At 32.5% G+C, this 21,278-nt stretch overlaps 1 protein-coding gene across 2 annotated transcripts; it reads right to left on the bottom strand.

The window, feature by feature from the left end:
• Positions 1-883: 883 nt before the first annotated feature.
• LOC143204737 (uncharacterized) lies at positions 884-21,060 on the bottom strand. 2 transcript variants are annotated; one of them, XM_076417496.1, is made up of 9 exons: positions 20,654-21,060; positions 20,430-20,567; positions 9,491-9,703; positions 9,371-9,427; positions 9,245-9,307; positions 5,945-6,034; positions 5,765-5,827; positions 1,073-1,186; positions 884-1,019 (listed from the first exon to the last, which is right to left on the bottom strand). In XM_076417496.1, the coding sequence occupies exons 1-9, from the start codon at positions 20,744-20,746 to the stop codon at positions 912-914; spliced, it is 939 nt and encodes a 312-aa protein (XP_076273611.1). In that variant the 5' UTR covers positions 20,747-21,060; the 3' UTR covers positions 884-911. The 2 variants fall into 2 exon arrangements, with proteins under 2 accessions (XP_076273611.1, XP_076273612.1); XM_076417497.1 differs by lacking the exons at positions 5,765-5,827; positions 5,945-6,034.
• Positions 21,061-21,278: the final 218 nt, after the last annotated feature.

Below are 21,278 nucleotides of genomic sequence, written 5' to 3' on the forward strand. Positions count from 1 at the left end.
GAAAAAACAATATTTGGTAAACATTATTTTAGCTTATATTATTTCCAATATGTCGATAATATTTTCAGCTATGATATATTGAAATTTAGATATTTTTAATTATATATCCTTCTAGAATTTTCAAAGTTAGTATTTATAGCATCATTGATGGGAAACGCAGCATTTAAAGTGAAATTCTTTCCGCTAGTAAAATTGTGAATATCCGGCAACAGTGTAGATTATTAAGGCTGTTAATTTGAATGCATTATTTTTCTATTACATTAGTATAATTAACCGTTTTCAGCTGAAAGTAATCAACATTGTTGTTGTACTAGATTCGTACATTATATTTTACCAAAATATTATTTGAAAGTTTTAATTTTCACCATTTCATAGTGATGATTTATTATCACTTAGGCGTTAAATAATGTTAAGTCAGTTTTTGGTGATGTCATCTTGATTAGACGTTGTTATACAACTGTTATACTCGCGAAATCTTAATCATAGCCTGCTTTTCGTTAAAAATGAAATTGTTTCTAACCACACCTACGAAAAATTTGTTGTTCCAAAAATCTGCAATTTTTCGTTGCGCAAGCTCATTTAATATTTCTTTAAGTGACTAAAATTAGATTTTATGATATTCCACATTCTAAAAAAAAGGATACTTGTTACATAACTGACGTCATAAAACAAGACTAGATTTTTGTTTCTGATTGCCAAAAAGTCGAATTTAAATGATTTTTATATGCACTTTGATGAATGCGGAATGTTGCACAACGGTTTTTATGAAAAACGGTTCATCGTCCTTTTTTTGGAGCATCTTTGCAATATTTTGACCTAATTATAGTCAAGTAAAACATTAATATAACAATATAATATATTTTTGTTAAAATATTACGTCTATTTGTTTGTACATTGTTTGTATATATATACTATTTCCAGTCTGATTTCGAGGATAACGATGATGCAGAAGAGAACACGCCTGTTATGGCTGAGAACACCAGCTTGATAAGAGTGAAGGTTGATTGTTTCTTGCCACCCTAAAAATAACTATATTTTTACAATTTTATAACAATAAAACTTATTACTATACCTCAGTAGTACCATTTCCACCGCTTCCAAGCACGGTCTTAAGGAATCCGGTTATAAACGAGCCTGAATCCAACTGGGGTGCTTTGGTACTAGTCATAGAGTCATCACCATCAGGCTAATAAGAGAACAAGCGTGATAAATAAGTACAAACTTTGCTATTAGCGATAAAATATATACTATAATTATATATAGAAAAAAAATATTCCTCTATTGAAGGAAATATTTGTTCTAAATTCACCAAAAGCGTCTTTATAACACTAACAATTATTTAGGGTTGATGGATTCTCTACGCCAAATTAAGCAGATGTTAACGTTAATAAGTAGTAGTAATAAGTAGTTATTTAACAATAGAAAACACCTCTAACACCTGTTTCCTGATTAACGTATTAAAATATTTATTTTTTAAAGTTATTTAGTAATTGTTATAATTGATATATGCCTTAATTACTTAACACATTTATTTTATATTAAATTAAACAAGTAATCTAATGTTGGACTATTTATCTAGTAAGACATGTTTAGTTGACTGGAACAAATTGATGTCGAATGGGACAATGTCTGGTGAATATAGGACGTGCCAAAAAAATTTCCATTCCAAGTTCAACAGGTCCTTTAAGTTACACAACGTTAAGGCTATTCTCTTTTTCAACTGAACTTCTTTGATCTTTTTGTTTAATTATTGGCTACAGCTTTCCGCTTGATTGAACAGATTGTGTTTGGTTAACGTATGTACTCACCTTTCAGATATTTTAATATTTCACATTTGGCGTGAACGAATGGAAATGGCTGGCTCGGTAAAGCTCACAATTTTACTCAGCTCAGATCTTTAAACTTTGGACTCTGCCAAAGGGTGCAATTACTAAATTCGTACATTTTAGAAGTTTTTTTTATTCAACATAATTCCCTCAAGGGTGATACACTGATTATATCGGCCCTCCAAATTTTCGATACCATTTTTGTAGTACGATTTGTCCTTTGCTTCAAAATAGGCCTCAGTTTCGGCGATCACCTCTTCAATCGACGAAAATTTCGTCTCAGTCAGCATTCTTTTGAGATCTGAGAACAGGAAATACTCCCTGGGGTCCAAATCTGGAGAATACGGTGGATGAGGAAGCAATTTGAAGCCTAATTTATGGATTTTTGCCATCGTTCTCACAGATTTGTGACCGTGCATTGTCATGGTGAAGCAGCACTTTCTTTCGCAATACTGCTTCGAATCATCAATCAAAAGTGGGCTCGCGCGGCACCCACTTTGCACAGAACTTTCTTATACCCAAATATTCGCGAATGATATGATATACACGTTCAGTTGATATCTTTAGAATGTCTGCTATTTCATTCAATTTCAATTTACGGCCAGTCAAAATAATTTTGTGGATTTTGAAAATATTTTCGTCGGTAACAACCTCTTTTGGGCGTCCACTGGGCACATTTCACCACGTATAAACTGAGAATACCAATCATTGATGGTTGATTTTCCTGAGGCAGTGTCCGAAAACTCGGCCAAGTTCTTGCTTGAACTATATTTTTTCCTTTCAAAAAGCAATATTTTACCAACACGCGAAATTCCTAAAAAATTTTATCCATTTTTTCACAATAACAAAAGTAGCTTCACTCAAAATACTATAATTCACAAACTAATGATCCGACAACTGTCAAATTTATACACGCGCCTTTTGAGGGTTAGAGCTAACTAAAAATATATTGGATTTAATTATAGTAGCGCCATCTATGTGTCAGGCCGAGGACTTTTCAAATGATATGTTATGTTTCCTCGTTAGATGTGTTACATAATGTCTCTTAATAGGTTACTTATCTCATATTGATATTGATATTACACTCTATTCACACTCTGTTACTATTAAGTCGCTTGTCATTGACATCATGCATCATCAAGGGACAGAATGTCGCCATAACATCATATTTTTCAAACCTAGTGTTTTAATGTTTCTTTTTTTACTATTAATTAATTTTCTTTTAATATAAACGAGTGGTCCGTACTGTATCGAGTTGATACTGTTTTTTGTATTAATCCATGTTGACTAGATTACATATTTTTTGTCGTTAAATGGTACTGAAACCTTGTTCGTATTTTCATGGTAAAAATCGGCGGCTGTTGGGGACAGTGAACAAAGCGGCGCATGGCGAGACAATCAGTGATCAATATGAGTCATGAGGCCTTTCTAGGACAGTGCTAGATCGTTTATTATGTTCGCAATTATTGCATAGTGGTACCCTGGAGACCCACGCCAAGAAAATAAGAAAATGGTTTTTCAGTAACGCGCAGTATTGCTCAAGATTTTGGTGGAACTAACACGTCAAACATTTAGCTGTAAAAATTACATTATTAGTACCGTTATTAATATAGGTTCAGAAGATATAGAACAATAGATTTTTAAATATACTATCAGACACAATATTCTTGTAGAGGAATAAAGAAATCAATCTAATAATAGAACATGATAAGTACAAACTTTATTTTTGGATTATGCCCAAAGATCGTTTAGGAATCTGACTAGCTCTAACTCAATTTTTAATGTCTGTGGTTGATCATTGTCGCTGTTCGCAGAGACAATGAAATCATCATCTTCTTTACTATTATTGTTACTGCTGTTACTGTCAAGCATTATTTCATGTATTTTGTATTTGTCTCTAAGGCAGTGAAGATTCTCGTCTATTGTGATATATATAGTTGCAATTTATTTTAAATAAGAGTTTTAAAAATTATCAAATTTTCATTCTAAGCTTTCTTTTATGTTAGTTGTGGTGTAAATTGAATTTCTGTAACCGTTCTAATTTGGTTCTTACATACATTACAGTAGGCAGAAGTTTGCCATAGTAACAATTGTTGCCCTAACTAGTAATATCATTTAATAACGTAAACGAAAACTACAATTGTCAAGACATTCTAAAGATAGTATAAATGTTTTTATGTCTGAATTTATTTTTAGGCCGTTAGTTTTTGAAATACCAATTACCAATTGAATTACAGATACCAAATTTATATTTGTATTTCAGTTACCTATAATTGAAATATACATATATACACACTATACACCATACACACTATTGTAACACATTTGGTTAATATTAGTGTTGGGAACGACATAAATCGACTATCGACTGTTTGGTAATTGACTAGTTTTTACTATCGACTGTTTCAGTCGCTATTTTTGTTTTGACTGATTTTATTACTTTTTACCAGTTTCAATTGACTGTTTCAGTTACTATTTACGGTCCGACTGATTTTGTTGCTATTTACTATCGAATGTTTCAGTCGTGTACTTTTAGTTACTATTTTTGGTTCTACTAGTTTCATTCGACTGATTTTTAACGTTCTGGCTCTGTCGTCCTAGCCGCGACTTTGACAAAAAGGTACCCAATTTATACTTACATAGATTTATATGTATTATATATAGTTTTATGAGTTTTTTGGTACTGGTAAATAACACTATATTGTATATTAATATAGCAGCATTTTGGAACAAAATTTTTCAAGATTGTTAATTTAATAGGGTAAGTAGGATTTTGGCAATAAGAAGGAACCGAAAGATTTGAGAATGGAAGGACAAGAACAATATCAGTTTGAAAGGGTTTGATCCCATTTGGGTAGGTTTTTAATTAATGATGAATTTCCAAAAACAGAAAGCAACAAAGGAATTGGAAATTTAATTGAATGTTATGAAATTGGTTGTTGTGGGTAGAAAAATCTATAGAAGCAATATATTCTTGCTTTGTTTGTTCACGGACCACTAGATATAAGTTCGGAGGAAACATTTTTAACTGTTTTCACTGCTCTATATAAATATGACCAATAGTCTTAGATGATTTTTCAGTTAGGTGTACCTATAAGTAAGAAATATATTAAAAGATTCAGGACAACATAAAAAATGACTGGAAAATTGGAACCAAATGGGTCTCATTAGATGGGGTTTCGAAACCAGTCTTCAGTAGTTTTTTTTTTTGATGACTGATTCCTGATGATTTCTATCTTTTATAGCTAGCTAAAGATTGAAGAGCAAAGCAAGTTGAAGATGCTATGTTGCTTATTGTTAACAGTTATAATAGGGGAAATGACAGTTCTTTGTCAATAGTGTAAGGCATTAATATATAGCGGTGAGGCTACTTAAGGACGCAATTCATGTACAGAAGAGCTATAAGCGAAATAGACGAAGATAATAAGAAGTTTACCGGGTTATTTAGTATATATTGTTAATTAATACTCATTAAATCTTCGTAGATCGTATAAATGTATTTATGCTCGAATGTATTTGAAATACCATTTACCAGTTGAACTACAATAATGTTAAAATATATATTTGTATTTCAGTTACATTTAATTGAAATATTACCCAACTCTGTATGTTAAAAAACAACAAGAATTAGCTTCAAATATATTTAAAGGAAAAAATAATGAAAACGAATAGATAGATAACTATGTAACTCAGTAAAAATAGGATCTAAATTCTAAGGAAATTATTGCTTCACAAAATAACGTTAGGAATTAATTCTAACGCCCATTTAACATACTGTCATTTTTGTCTTATATCTTTCTATTATTAGCCGTTACAATCTATTGTTGGTTATTATGACATAAATACAAACTACGTGACTTCATATGGATACAGTGCCACATAACCTCAACCGTGCGCTCTACAAACAATCACCTTATCGCGACTTTTATCATACTCACCGGTCCGCTCAAGGCCGGCAGGATACCGGTCACAATTTTTCCCGACAAAATTCCGGCTCCTTTCTAAAAAATCGAATAAACATACGATAAAGCCATTAGGTCGTTTTTCTAGACTGTAATAAATCGTTTTTTTCTCTCGTTATTTGATCGTAAATCGAATGTTTAGTCGCAGGAACTTACGGCACCAGGTGGATTCGCTATTCCCTTGATAATGGCTCCTACTAAACTGCCTGCAAAGGCGCCGATGTCGGATCCGCCACCATCGGTACCCTGAAGAGTTTTTGGAAACGATTAATCAATAAAACTCGCTAAAACCGTGAATTTATTTGTAATAAATAATGTAACTATGTTATATCTCTTCAGACACTTCCAAAATTATATCATAGAGTATATATATAGGGGTTTTACTTAAATAGGCGAAACCGAGCAAATATTTTGCGTGGTTCGTTCAATGCTGGCTCTGAGACTACTTTTTGATTGGTTCATTTCTATAATGTGATTATTTGTATGAGTTTGTTTACGACGTCATCTTTGTGTGTTTGACATAAAGTACGATCATCATTCCAAGTTAGCTAGATTAAGGATTGTGTGACTTAGTATTTTATCTGGTATGTGTACAATTATTTATATAAAGCATTTGTGTTCACATGAAAATATTACCCACACTTTTGATTATACTATATGAAAAGTTTTTGATGTGCCATCTTCATTATAGTTATAATTAATATTTTGTCTTAAGGCTCCTTAACCGGGATAAGCTTTTCAACAAGGATGTTAATAAAATACATTAATATAAAATAATATAATACAATTTGTAAACCAACAAGATGAGCTTGCATTTATAGACAAGAGATTATCATGCTTGTTTTGTTAGATTGTTGATAGATGCTTAAGCTGTCTTTTTAACCCCTCGATTTTAACATAATAAGAGCACAGTAGTAATTTTGATATATATGATACATTTTAATTTTTTGTTGGTGTTCTTTAAAGTATTACTTTTTGATATGTTTTCTCCTTTCTCCTCCTCTATGTCTTTCTCTTTACGATTTAACTGTTTTAATTATCTATTCCATAATTTTCACAATAACATTGTAAATATAATTTTAACTTGGTTCAATACATTTTTGTCTTGAACAAGTAAGTAAAATATTTACAGAGACTTTCAGGTGTGCTGCTAAGTATTTAGTATGAGGGAACAAAAAGATAGAAACTTTAATACATCTTATTTGAATTGACAACACTAAACAAACATGAAAAAGGGAAAAAGAGCTATAGACAATTTTGATTATACTTGCCATGCTATATGTTATGATTTCAATTAGATAGCAGCCATTTTTACATCCATATTTTATTGTTTTTTATTTATATATTTACATTTCATTTATTTTAGTTTTTTTGATATTGTATAATATTTGTATTTATATAAAATTTTATATTAATAAATTGCTTGACAAATTACACTTTAGTTTTATTTGAAATGTAATTGGTCAGTAGAATGTGAAGTCAGAGGTGAGTCACGTGGTGCGTATGAAATTGTTGACCACTGAAATGCTCTACTAATAAAATATTTTCATTACAGATGCCTGTAATAGTAATTTAAATTAACCAATGAAATTCATCGAAAGGACCTTCTCAGCGTCTTCCTGCTGAGACTATGCTAAACTATTCTGAAATTATTTGTATTAAGTTAACACACTATATATTACTCTATGAATTACATACATGTTAAAGTCTTGTTATTAGGCTTCATATTTTATCATCTGGAAGTATATTGAACTGTCAAAACCTATATAGTGTATTTATACATTATGATTTTGAATTTCAAACCAAGCGAACACTATTTGTGATCAGTTTATTGTTTTTCCTATTTATTTTATAAATATGTTTGAGTGTTTTGAGTAAAATAAGAAGTAGGATTTGAAATATAAACCACAAAACGATTTTGCAAAACTACATTCCTCAGTACATATTGCAAAATCCGTAATGACTTCATCTGTATGGAAACGTCATCAATCCAGATCCATTCTGCGTTGCCTTAAAATGACAAAAACCTGATGATATCACTTGGCAGATTCCCGATTTCTCAAGCAGAATCAGCGAAATATCTCGGAATCCATCTCGATGGTAGATTAAATTGGAAAAAGCAGAAACTAATTTTATTTTGGAATTATGGAATTCAAATATGGGGTTGCACTACCAACATCAAACATTATACCAATTAGTATCAGACCAACGGGTAATCCAATGCTGCCAGAACAAAGTTCTTTGAATAACTGCCAATGTTTATCCCTATGCAACCAACTAAGAACAATAAGATGTAGATTTCACCCCAAAAAAACATGAAATAAGATAACTAAAACACAGCAATGTGCTAGCAATAAAGCTACTGGACAATACGCGGGTCATACGAAAATCAAAAGACTGAAGCGAACCAAATCATACGAACTTGTATAGTCTATAAGTGTTTACTCTAAACTTTAGTTAAAAGTAGTATAATTTAATTTAATTTGAAAAAAACATACTGAAGTATTTATCTGGCACTCATCTTGCTCGCGCATTAATGCAAGTAGAACGATAATAATAAATTAATATGTAAATTAAACAATGCCTAAATTTTTATTGATAATCTTTATATTTTTTTCAGTAAAGTGGTAGACAGAAGAACATAATTTTATCTAAACTATTAATCAACACTAATTCATATTAATTGATGAATAAATTGTGATTGAAGCAACTAAATGATCTAAGAATGGATCAAGGACAAGAAAGATGCCATTTTGAAAGGGTTTGATCGTTATTATATGGGTAGATTTTTAATTAATGAAGATATTCCAAGAAAAAAAAGCAATACAATAGGAATTGGAAAATTGATTGAACACTGATTTGTGAAATTGGTCACTATGAGTAGAGATATAGCTAAAAGCTTAGTTAATGAAATAAATATTAATGAAACATTTCAAAAAAACTCAGGACTATTAACTACATATAGATAACTAGACCAGTATGTAGTAGGGTTAAAAGTGTACCTCTAGGTAAGTAAATGATTAGACATAGGTTTCAGGCTAAAAATGAAGTTTCCAAACCATATGTCTTCAGCAGTAAACCTTGATGTCTGATTTCTGATGATTTTTATCTTGAACAGCCAGCTAAAAATTAAGAAGAAGAACAAAGCAAGACACTTGTTATGTTGCTTGGTGATCACAAAGTTATTAATTGCACTTTGGTATGCATTGAATATTGTATTACAGTGATCAAAAAGTAGAAAGATGTTAGTTGATTCGCTCACTGAAGACTCCCGAAACTATTTGCCATCCCTATTCATTTAATCTAGCTCCTTCAGACTTCGTTAAGGAAGATTGCTTTGAATAAAATAAATTTAGAAAAACCAAAAAACCAGATATCACAACACTCTAGTGATTGTTGACAATTTTCAAGAAATATAGATATATATATATAAAATAGTATTTTTATTAACCTTACCCCAAAGAAACTCCTGAGCAGTTCGGTTAAACCAGAAAAATCGTAAGAGCCGTCAGGATTTTGCTGCAAAATCAGTTTTATTCATCATAAAATATCATATATCGATTAGATTTTAGTCGTACTTACGGTACTTAGACTTCCCAATAGACCAACAATCGCGTCCAAATCTACACCACCGTCAGGCTGAAATTTAATAAATTAATTTATTAATCAGATTCATGATTATATTCATTAAATTTAGTTTACTCGACTCAGTCCACTCAAGAATGATGATATGAGACCGGTTATCATGTTACCATCCTCCTCCTCACTGCTCTCCTCCTCGGAGGATGCATCTTCTTGTCTGGGGTTTCTGGTTTCATCCGGTAGCGTTGTTCGGTTTTGCAGCAACGGATCAATACGTTCTTTTTTGGTTGATATCTGCGTGGTTGACGTCAAGTTGTTTTCTACTGATAAGTCCTGAAAAATGGCAGACATGTCATCACGCAGTCTAACTAAGGAGGACAATAATGTTTCGATGGCGATATATTAATTTCAACGCTTCCCTAACTTGTTAATTGCTTTTTATTTAGAACGATTTTCTTTATCGTTTTGAATATGAATTTGAATAATGAAAAAAAGAATGAGTTATATTTTAGAGTAATGTGTAGTTATGTCTAACACTTCTGTCGATCATTATCTAGATGACGCACCTGACAGGGTAATGTTTTTTCTTTTTTTTTTCTCTCACTAATACATATACTCTATTCAAAGTTTTTTTGTACATACGTCATAAAGATGTTTAATGTATTGCCTGCCGCAATTCGTACCTATAAACCTATAAATATATATATATATATATATATCACTACATAGTATAAAACAAAGTCGCCTTTTCTGTCCCTATATCCCTATGTGCCCTTAAATCTTTAAAACTACGCAACGGATTTTGATGCGGTTTTTTTCAGTAGATAGAGTGATTCAAGAGGAAGGTTCATATGTATAATACATGCATAATATACTAAGGCAACATTGCTAATTTTAGAGGTTTCTAACGTGATGTCGTAAATTAACCTATTTTTTAGGCTTATTTAGCAATTAGCAAAAACGCTGCCTAACCATACGAGTTAGATCAAATTAATGTACTACAGTATTGTACACCATAAAAAGGTCTACAAAAAAGTCCGCGATGGTATATGTTTATCTTTTAGGGATAACCCACATTAACCATTTTTATTGTTTACTTTTTACTTGAGAAAATGGCTTATTTACGAAGCTATTTTAAGCAATACGGCATTAATCCTTATCGAATTAAGTACCTTAAATACAGTGTGCAATTAATATAGATCAATATGGTTCCTTACAGCATGTAAATTAAACAAATATTTTCGGAGATATTACAAATTTAAAATTTGCGTTTAAAAATGTGTAATGTAATAAAAATTGTATGAATTTAGATATTCCAAAGATAGCAGGAAATCTTCATAGTAAGTATAGGGGAAGAGGAATTGTTTTACTCCAAATTTAATGCGTGCAGGCCAAGGGCAGTAATGAATGAACCAAAAATACTGGATCGATTTTAATCATGTTTTCATTGAGTGACATAGGCATATATATTTTATGCCAGTGCAAAGTCGGAGCGGGCCGCTATGTTTTTATATACAACGTTCATATTTTTTCTGTAGTGTATTTAATTTAGTATCAGCATTGCACCCGTGCGAAGCCGGGGCGGGTCGCTAGTAACCTATAAACTATTGCGGCTGTATAATTAGCTGTAGTTTTTAGATGTACTATAAAGTTAAATTAAATTATATTTGATAAGACTTTTGTTCAATTATTTTATTTATTTTATTTGCGTCGATATGTGGCAATGTATGAAAGATGGCTCCATCATTTTACCCCCGAAGTCCAATCGACAGTCATCCACGATGATTGCCACGGCTGGCAAGGTTATGGCCTCTGTATTTTCGGATACGCATCGAATAATTTTTATTGACTAGTTTGAAAATGAAGGACCATCAGCTGCAACTATTACATGGCGTTATTGGACCGTTTGAAGGACGAAAAACGGCTGCATTTGAAGAAAAATAAAGTGCTCCTTCACCAAGACATTGCACCCTGTCACGGGTCAGTGAAAACGATGGCAAAAATCCATGAATTGGGCTGCGAATTGCCTCTTCATCCACCATATTCTCCAGATCTGCCTCCCAGCGATAATTTCCTGTTCTCACATCTGAAAAGAATGCTCGCTGGGAATAAATTTTGGTCGACTGAAGAGATGATCGCCGAAACTGAGGCCTATTTTGAAGCAAAGGACAAATCGTACTACAAAAATGGTATCGAAAAGTTGGAGGGTCGCTATAATCAGTGTATCACCCTTGAAAGGAATTATGTTAAATAAAATATATAATTATGTTTCATTATGGTAGGCTGGGGAATTTTCAATTGACTTGTTATACAATGAGTTTTCAGCTAACGAAATAAATATTAATCATATCAAAATTATTTACAAAAATGTCAGAAATATTAACTATATTTGGATGACTAGATATGAGTTAGGAGGAAGTAATTTTAATTGTTACTCTACACAAATAATGATTTTAAAATCTAACCAAAAGTCCTAGATGCATTTTCAGTTAGGTGTATCCCTAAGTCAGTAATTTATTGGAAGTTTCGGGACGGAATTGCGGTGGAAGTGACTGGAAAATTATGTCCAAATGGGCCTGGATAGATGGAGTTTTGAAATCAGTCTCCAGCAGTAGATTTGTTGATGACTGATTTTTAATAATTTTTATCTTGAATAGCTATCTAAAGAATGATGAAGGATAAAGCGGGATGAAGATGTTATGTTGCGTATTGTTAACAGTTACAATAGAGGAAATGACAATTGGTTGTTAATATTACAAGGCATTTAAATACAGCGGTAAATCGACACAGATGGGATGCTTACAAATTTATTTTATGGGCAATCCGAATACGGAAATAAGAAATCTAGGCGAAAATTTGACGAAGATAGGTGAAGATAATATGAAGTTCACGGGATAATTATTATCGTTTAATGTAAAATATGCGAAAACTAATTTTTTTAAATAATTTGTTATGAATTAATAAATCAATTTTTTTTATCCATGGAAGCTTGATATTTTTATCGATATTTGTTCTATAAATACCACCTAGATGATTGATTTACGATCAATTTAGTTCTATTACATCGCAGGCTAAATTTCAAATTACATATCAAAGTATTATATAATAATTTTAGTTTTATTGAGGTGTCCTGTACGAACGACAGTTTCCTAATCCGCAAAACCGTCGGTTCGGTGTCAAAGGCTGTGTTTTCTATTCGAAATTCGGCCCGATAGGCGGCGTTTTCCCGTTTAATCCGCGAAAATTGCGCTTTTTTACTATTTTCTTACACAATGACCTTAATTGCTTCGATCATATTTTATCGTTTTCGTTGGGGTCATTACTGACGGTGGTATGTAGTAAGACATTGATAAATTTTCCTCGATATGTGTCCGTGTGCGTGTAATGACGAAAAAACGACGAAAACGGCGGTTGCCAAGGCAGGTGCCTTAATATAATTTGGGGTTTATAGAAATTTAAATTGGTTGGTTATTTAACACGTGCTGTTGCTACATACGCGATATTTACACTTTCGGTATTGCAGTATTGCAGTTTCTCGCTCTGTAATGGCAATGCATTTATTTACGCATGGATCCGCCGTTAATGAAGCCAGTGAAGGGAGATGATAACGTGGATCATGAAGAAAATCAGCAGAAATAATAACGACTAATAGCAGAAAAGAAAGATATTGTGCTTATAGCTATAATCAACAAAATTACTAGTCTCATATCAATTGCTTCTTATTTTTAAAATATCAACACACATGTTTTATGACACTAAAGGTTTCTACACCACCAATTTTCAGTCACAACTTTTATATCGAATATAGTATAATCTTTAAATATTGGCTTACAATTCAACTATTAGTTAAGGTTCAGTTTACTTTTTGTCATTCATGTAATAGTTACGTCTACTACTATTCTCCCTACTACGGGTATTCTCAACACTTAAACCTTATTTCGGTTAGAATTCTACAGGGTAGTGTCTTGGGACCAAAGAAGTGAGGGAAATGGTAGCAGAAAACACCTGAAAATAAAAATACTTTAAATAATATAACCCAAAGACTGAGAAGGGAAATATTGGAAATTAAAAACAAATCCATAAATGACTATTTGAGAAATTTAACAGGTGATAAATAAAATGATTATTCACTCTGGAAAACCATGAAATATCTAAAGCGCTGATGTCTACACCTATAAGAGACCTATGTGGTGATTGGACATGTGACAATCACCAAAAAACTAGAAGCATTTGCTGAATATCTAGAAAAAACTTTCAAACTAAACGAAATTAACATTGGATATAATTTGCCAGATATAGAAGCTGAAAACTAGATGATAGAATTAGTCACGCCGAAAGAGCTAAGCAAAGTAAGACATTAATCCAGGCTATCATTTAATATCAGGAGAACTACTGCAAAAACTACCAAGAAAGGGAATTATAAAACTGATCAACTTGATCAATACAGCATTTAGATCAAAACATGTGCCAGGCATTTGGGAGATGGCAGAAATTATAATGATCCCAAAACCTGGAAAGTCACCAAACGAAATAAAAGCCTATACACCTGTATCACTGCTGCCAGTAATATCTAAGGTTTTTGAAAAACTCCTGTTGAAAAGAATGCAAACGATCATAGAGAGAAAAAACCTAATACCAAAACACCAGTTTGGGTTTATTAACAAGTATTCAATAATTGATCGGGTTCAATAACAGATGTTATTGAAAAAGCCTACGAGAGTAAAAAAATATGCTCAGCTTCTTAGATCTAGCATAAGCATTCGATAAGGTTTGATATGAAGGCATTGTTCATAAACTACAGAAAATGTTACCAAAACAACATACTGAACTATTAAAATCATACATTACAATCAAAATGCTTTGAGTCAAACAAGAAGAAGCTTACTCTACAATAAAAAAGCTAAAGCAGGTGTACCACAAGGAAGTGGACTGGGGCCAATGCTTTATCTACTCTACACTTGTGATATACCATAAATAGAGAATATTACGACGGCTACGTTTGCTAATGATACTGCGATTATAGCTGTCGGAGACAATAGTGAAGAAGCCACACGAAAATTACAACAGACAAGTTACAATATAAATAATTGGACACAAGCTGGGAAAATAAAAATTAATGAAAGTAAATCTGATCATGTATAATATTTTACCTACAATCAGACCGCACAAGCACTAATAACATTAAATAATACTATTATTCCATATAGCAACAACGCTAAACATCTCTGAATGAATCTTGATGCAAAACTTCGCTGGAAGGAACATATAAATAAGAAAAGAAAAGAAATGGAATTGAAATATAGGAAAATGATTTAACTAATTGAACATAATAAATTGCTATTATATAAGCAAATATAGAAACCTATATGGACATACTGAGTTCAATTATGGGGATGTTCTGTAAAGAGTAACATAAACAAAATACAAATTTTTCAGAACAAAGTCCTGAGAGGTACTGTGGGTGCACCCAAATACTATAGGACTGATTACCTACATCGAGACCTTCAGATACCCACAGTCAGTCAAGAAATCAAGAGAATTGCAAGGGGGCATGAGGAAGGACTCCATGCTGCATGAGATTATTGAAGTATTGCAACTTTTGGATACCATCAGAGCAGGATACCTATTCAAAAGTATCAAAGCATCTGATCTGTGAAGTGTTGTGGAATTAGGTGCATATAATAAAAAATACAGCAGTGACATGTATAACCTACTTATATAATCATAAGTAAACGATTAGTAACCGTTGTATTCAGAATATGTGAATGATGTTAAAGTTGTATTTTGATTCTGAATTTGGTCAGCTCTTTGAATAACCGACGATCTGAAAAACTTTCATGACAAAAATCCATATTACTTCGAATACAGTGTTCTTTAATGTGTGTTAATGTGTTCGCAGTATCGATTATTGGCAAAAGTTATTACTCAGAAATCGAAAATTATTATGTAGATCTCTGACGCATAGACAACGAATATGCTCTTACAGATAAAACTAATTACATTAAATTTATCGGTCGCTGTTCAAAGTAATTGCTTTACTATATCACCGTTAAAGGTGGAAAAAAATGTATTTCTTTTAATGGGCAGGTGTTCCCGGATATAAATCTTAAAGAAATTTATGTAATTGTAACGTTTTTTTGTTGTATTGTAATTAACCTCTATTAAACTTAACTCATGCACATTTAGCATGAAAAGTAGAAATATATATTGCCGCTTTCTAAGAAGAACATCTTCTTGTATCGCTTTCAAAATAGGCTACTTCGAAAATAACGCGGAAAATAATATTTTCACTACATCTTTTTGATCTCCTATCAGCTGGAAACGGATATATATATATATATATATATATATATATATATATATATATATATATATATATATATATATATATATGATAATTTGAGTCTTGGAAAATGAAATAAATCATATCAAACGAATGCAATCGTTGCTCAATTGCTTATTTAGGTTTTGGCCAGAAATTCTTTCACAGTGGTATTGTGAGATGACGCATTGTCACAGAACTTATAATAATAGAACTTATAGATACTTATATATAGAAAAATGAATAATCGATGCCCATAGAGCTTAGCACTGTTGTGAAAATACAAGCTACAAAATGTATGCTGATAAAAAATAAATACAATTAGGAGCATTAGTGATACACAGATTATTACAGGTATTTGTACTAAATATATGTAACTGACTTTAATTAAATATTCAAGAGAGACTCTTAGAGTTCAAGTATCAAGAGTTTTCTTTCCAGAAATCTAGCATTATATCTCATTATCTCGTTACCTTTCTCAAACTTAAATGACGATGTTAACATCAGCTGAAGACGTTGATCGCCATACGGAACGACACAAATATTCTACCACATCTCGATCGCTTTTGAATGCATCTTCCGCCTTGTGCAATATTTCTAGTGACTTACAATTACTCTTAAGATCTTACAACATCTTATATAAAATATATTTAATAAAAAAATTGAACCGACGACAAAAACAAATAAGGGACTCACTAAAAATTAAAAAAATAATCAAACTTAGGTCTTTAACGCAATAAAAACATTTTAGAATAAAATATGTACATAATAATCGTTGTAATAACTAAATAACAATAAACAAAGACCTTATTTAAACTATCTACTAAACTTATGTTATATTCTAATATATACACATAATTTAGCTTAATACTTGTAGCGGTTTGTGCTTAAAAAACAAACTGTATGGCTTTTGCACTGACTTGCGACTTGCGATTTTCTCTCACATCAGCTCAGAAATAACATTATACACAAATATCTGATTATTATAGATAAAAAATATGTGATAATTGTGTCTATTTTCCCCCTTCCTCCCAACAGATCCTGATTTGTTTCCAATAGTACCACCTCGGAAGTGCACTCTTTCGAATAAGAAAAGAATTTTGAAAATGGGTCCATAATTGACGGAGAAATCGGCGCCATAGATAGAGCCAACATAGAGCTTCCTTTTTCGAAGTCGTTTTAACTGATGTAGCGGACAGTTGAAATATGTAAATATTCGAAAGCCTGCTCGAAAACTATTAGAGATCATTCAGTTTGGTTAACGATTTCGTATCCATCCTGCTGTAGGTAGTTTAAAAGTCGAAAACTATAAGAGGCAATCCAATTTCCTTTTTTAAATTTTGCTGCTTAAGACGAATTCTGCGTATTTCTGTACGCTATTATATTAAAATAAAATTATTCGATTAAAATGCGACTTCTCAATCAATAAATAGCTGAGGGACAGAGGCAAATCCAACACAACTATTAAACGGTTTGGACATGTCTGTTGAATGTATCGCAAGAAAATGTTTTCAGAGTGCCAGTTAGTCTAGAATGACTCGATAGTATGTCTTAAACTCGTTTAAAAGTAGTTGAAATGTAAAGGCCGCCTGGTAAAAATACGCGAAAATTAGAGAAAATAGTGTTCTGGTGTCTCGATGAACCTTATCCTTTTTCAAGATAACAGTTTGTGTTTAGGTAATATTCTATTTTCTTATGTGAATAAATCAATTTTATGGAGGAAAGTCGTAGCGAACAGCTTCAAAAAAGACACAGATAGGGTGGTAGATAGCGATTAGAACATTTGCGAAGTCTTACAACGGTGGTTAGATTTGGTGAAGTAGATTCGAAGTTTTAGTAAGGAGTTGTGAAGGAACAAGTTGTTGAGAAGTAGAACGAGATTCGTCGGCCTGACACATAGATGGCGCGATTAGAATTAAATCCATATGTTTCTTAGTTAGCCCTAACCGTCAAAAGATTCGTGTATAAATTTGGCAGCTGTCGGATCATCAGTTTGTGAAGCAACTTTTGTTATTGTGAAAAAGAACATGGACAAAAAGCGTGTTGATAAAATATTGCTTTTTGAAGGAAAAAATACAGTTGAAGTAAAAACTTGGCTTGATGCCGAATTTTCGGACACTGCCCCAGGAAAATGAAATATCAAGGATTGGTATGCTAAGTTTAGACGTGCTGAACGCAGTGGACGCCCAAAAGAGGTTGTTATTGACTAAAACATTAAAAAAATCCACAAAATAATTTTGACTGACCGTAAATTTAAATTGAATGAAATAGCAGGCACTCTAAAGATATCAACTGAACGTTTACATCATATCATTCACGAATATTTGGATAGAGAAAGCTCTGTGCAAAGTGGGTGCCGCGCGAGTTCACTTTTGTCCAATAACAACGACGAGTTGATGATTCAGGGCAGTGTCTGAAGATGATCAAGCGTAATAAACCCGAGTTTTTGCGTCGATATGTGATAATGGATGAAATATGGCCCCATCATTTTGCTCCGAAATCCAATCGACAGTCACCCGAGTGGACTGCACTGACGTCTGTATTTTGGGATGCGCATGGCATAATTTTCATTGACTACCTTGAAAAAGGAAGGACCATCAATAGCGACTATTAGATAGCGTTATTGGACCGTTTGAAGGACGAGATCGCCGAGAAACGGACGCATTTGAAGAAAAAGAATGTGCTGCTTCACCAAGACAATGCACCGTGTAACAAGTCAGTGAAAACGATGGCAAAAATCGATGAATTAGGCCTCGAATTGCTTCCTCATCCACCGTACTCTCCAGATCTGGCCCCCAGCGATTCCTGTTCTCAGATTTCAAAAGAATGCTTGCTGAGAAGAAATTTTCGTCGAATGAAGAGGTTATCAAAGGACAAATCGTACTACAAAAATAGTATCGAAAAGTTAGAGGGCCGCTATAATCAGTGTATCACTTGACCTATTACTTTAACGATCTGTTATGAGAAGAGTCACAGGTCTTTTAAATGCAAATGGTGACTCAATACTTTATATTAAATATTGTGTTTAGGTCATGTCAGGCCTCATTCTTTTTTAATGATCAACATTCCTTGAATAAGTTGGACATTGACGGATAATAAACTGTTTTATTTAACAATAACCATTTTTTTAAATTAAAATACAATTGTATTTTATCCTATGTATCTTTTAAAATGTGCTACATTAATGTTATACGAGCATTACGATTTTAATGTTTAATGTGTGTTTTCCTTCTGACAAGCGTTCAGCTAAACTTAAAATAGCTACGATTACAATTATGTTGAGTTCCTTAACCGACCCAATATGGAAATATTTTAATATAAGCAGCGTATTCGGTTTCTTTGTGCTCAAAAAGCAAGTCCAAACGTAAATTACCCATAAAATTCGCTCGTACAGCCACGCTGGCAGTAATAAGTCAGATTTTCCTCGCCATAGCTTGGGCAACCTTCTGAGAAAAACAAATCCTTGAATAATGACTGTTTTAATAATAAATTTATGCGCGTTAGATTGTTGTTACATGTGCTTTGTTGACTAATAAAGCCACGAGACAATTGTCCATTTGCGAAAAGAAAAATCGCAAGTGAAAGGGCGGCTTTTCGTGTTTTTTTTTCGACGAAAAATCGTTTTGTCCAGTCAACATTTAACTTTTTATCTGTTAGTAATATTTTAAAAAAGGAAGTCGGTTCTCAAACTAGCAGCTGCAGTGTTGAAATGTGAGAAACGAAACAGGACTTGGACAGAGACGTAAATGAGTCTGATGATATTGGAAATGGAAAAATCTGATAAAGAATTAATTGTTCGAGAATCTCTGGGGAAAAAGCCAATAAAATTTGTTAAGATGATATGGTGAAGTACCAAGAAGAACCAATTCTTGAATGGTGATAGGAAAAATATTGAATAAAAAGAAAAGCACTGGAATAATAGTTACATAGAATTACGATATCCATTAGTTAGATTTCCATTTTATGGCTATATGGTGGTTAATAATAGTTAGAAGCTGTTTATAACATAAATTAGGCGGTTAAATATAAATCAGCAGCGCGTTTTTTAAAAATTATTTCTGGATTATTCTACTACAAATTATAAATCAAATATAAACAAAGGTTGAACTGAGTATTTCATACGGCTTGGGATCTGTTTCACGCATAAGGGTCCAACAGTAATCGTTCATTATGATTCTGTCCCGAAATTTTTGCTATCACCTTTAGATTTTCGCTTTATCTTGATGTAGCTGCTCTCTTTGCTCGTCGCTCATATCGCCAAAAGTTGTGGGAAAAAATATTGATTGCGACAAAGAAAATGTATTTTGAGAGACATTCGAGCTCCAAACTTGTAGTCATTTTGCAATAAACTGTCGATTACGTGCTTGTAATGTGTTAAACAATTTGTTAACTTTGCATCCGCCATTGGTTTTCGAATATCAATGTTGGAAATAACTTGGTTCAGTACTGAAAAGCATTTTTTGCACTTGTACCTGCACAAACTGGTAATGGAGTATGACATGATTTTTCTGTTCTCTTCTAAAAAATCATCTACCCCTAAAGGTTGTTGGATATTAGACACCTCCAAAACTTCACAGATTCTATGTCTGTTGTCATCAACCTAACGAAGACTCGGAATTTTACCCTTTCATTGTAATTACAGCTTGTTAATATCTTGTAGACAATAGCATAAAATTGACCATGTTTGATTTCTTTAATTGTTATTTTTAAGAATGTATTAATATTAGATATACTTACATTTTGGGAGAATTCAGTCGAAAATGGTATAATTTTCTTCGTATAATTGATGGTTTTATTATCAGTCAAATTACCCTTGAAATAAATATCCAGATCTTCAAAATCGACTTCGTATTTTGTCAAAGAATTATCGTCATCCTAAAATCGCTTGAACGTTAATCAAAACTTTTATTATCAATATTTAAAGTAAAATATTTCGCATAAATTTGATGTATTTTACGTACATATGGTGGCGCATCTTTGGTGATCTTTTGAATCCATGTCGAAGGAAACGCGTTGACTGGTACCCAGAGGAATAACAGAGTTAGTGAATTCATGATTCACCTGTCACAATGCAAGAAGAACGAGAACTGACCGATCGATGGTACGTCCAACTTTTAACGGTGATTTCACCAAAAATAATAATAGTTCTTTTATTCGTACAGTCTTCCAATATTGACCAATAAATCTATCGAAAGAAAACGACAGCTGACCAAACGTATTGTGTTCGTTTATCGAATAATGAAGCGCAATCACGACTTGTGTCATCCGTTGTTCTTCGTTTTCGAGAACAATAATTAGGGATGTGTGGTAAGCGTTCAAATTATGGGTTTTGATATTGATTCGAAATATACGACAATTGTTTCGTTGGCTGAATGATAACTACGAGGTATCTTCGATAAGTTCGTCTTCCTCCATTATTCTTTCGGTTGTCTTTGCGGTAGTTGATTGAATGTTTCTATTGAATTTAAAGATCCATGAAGATTCATGAAGATTGGAGAAAATATTTTGTGCACAGAATTTGGTGTTTGATGTATTTTGATCATTTCGAATATTGCAAGATACCTGTAGTGATTAAGGCGATAAGTT

This window comes from Rhynchophorus ferrugineus, unplaced genomic scaffold (assembly GCF_030347505.1).
Source record: "Rhynchophorus ferrugineus isolate W39M unplaced genomic scaffold, kcgeb_rfMv2 rfM11, whole genome shotgun sequence".
NCBI lineage: Eukaryota > Metazoa > Arthropoda > Insecta > Coleoptera > Curculionidae > Rhynchophorus > Rhynchophorus ferrugineus.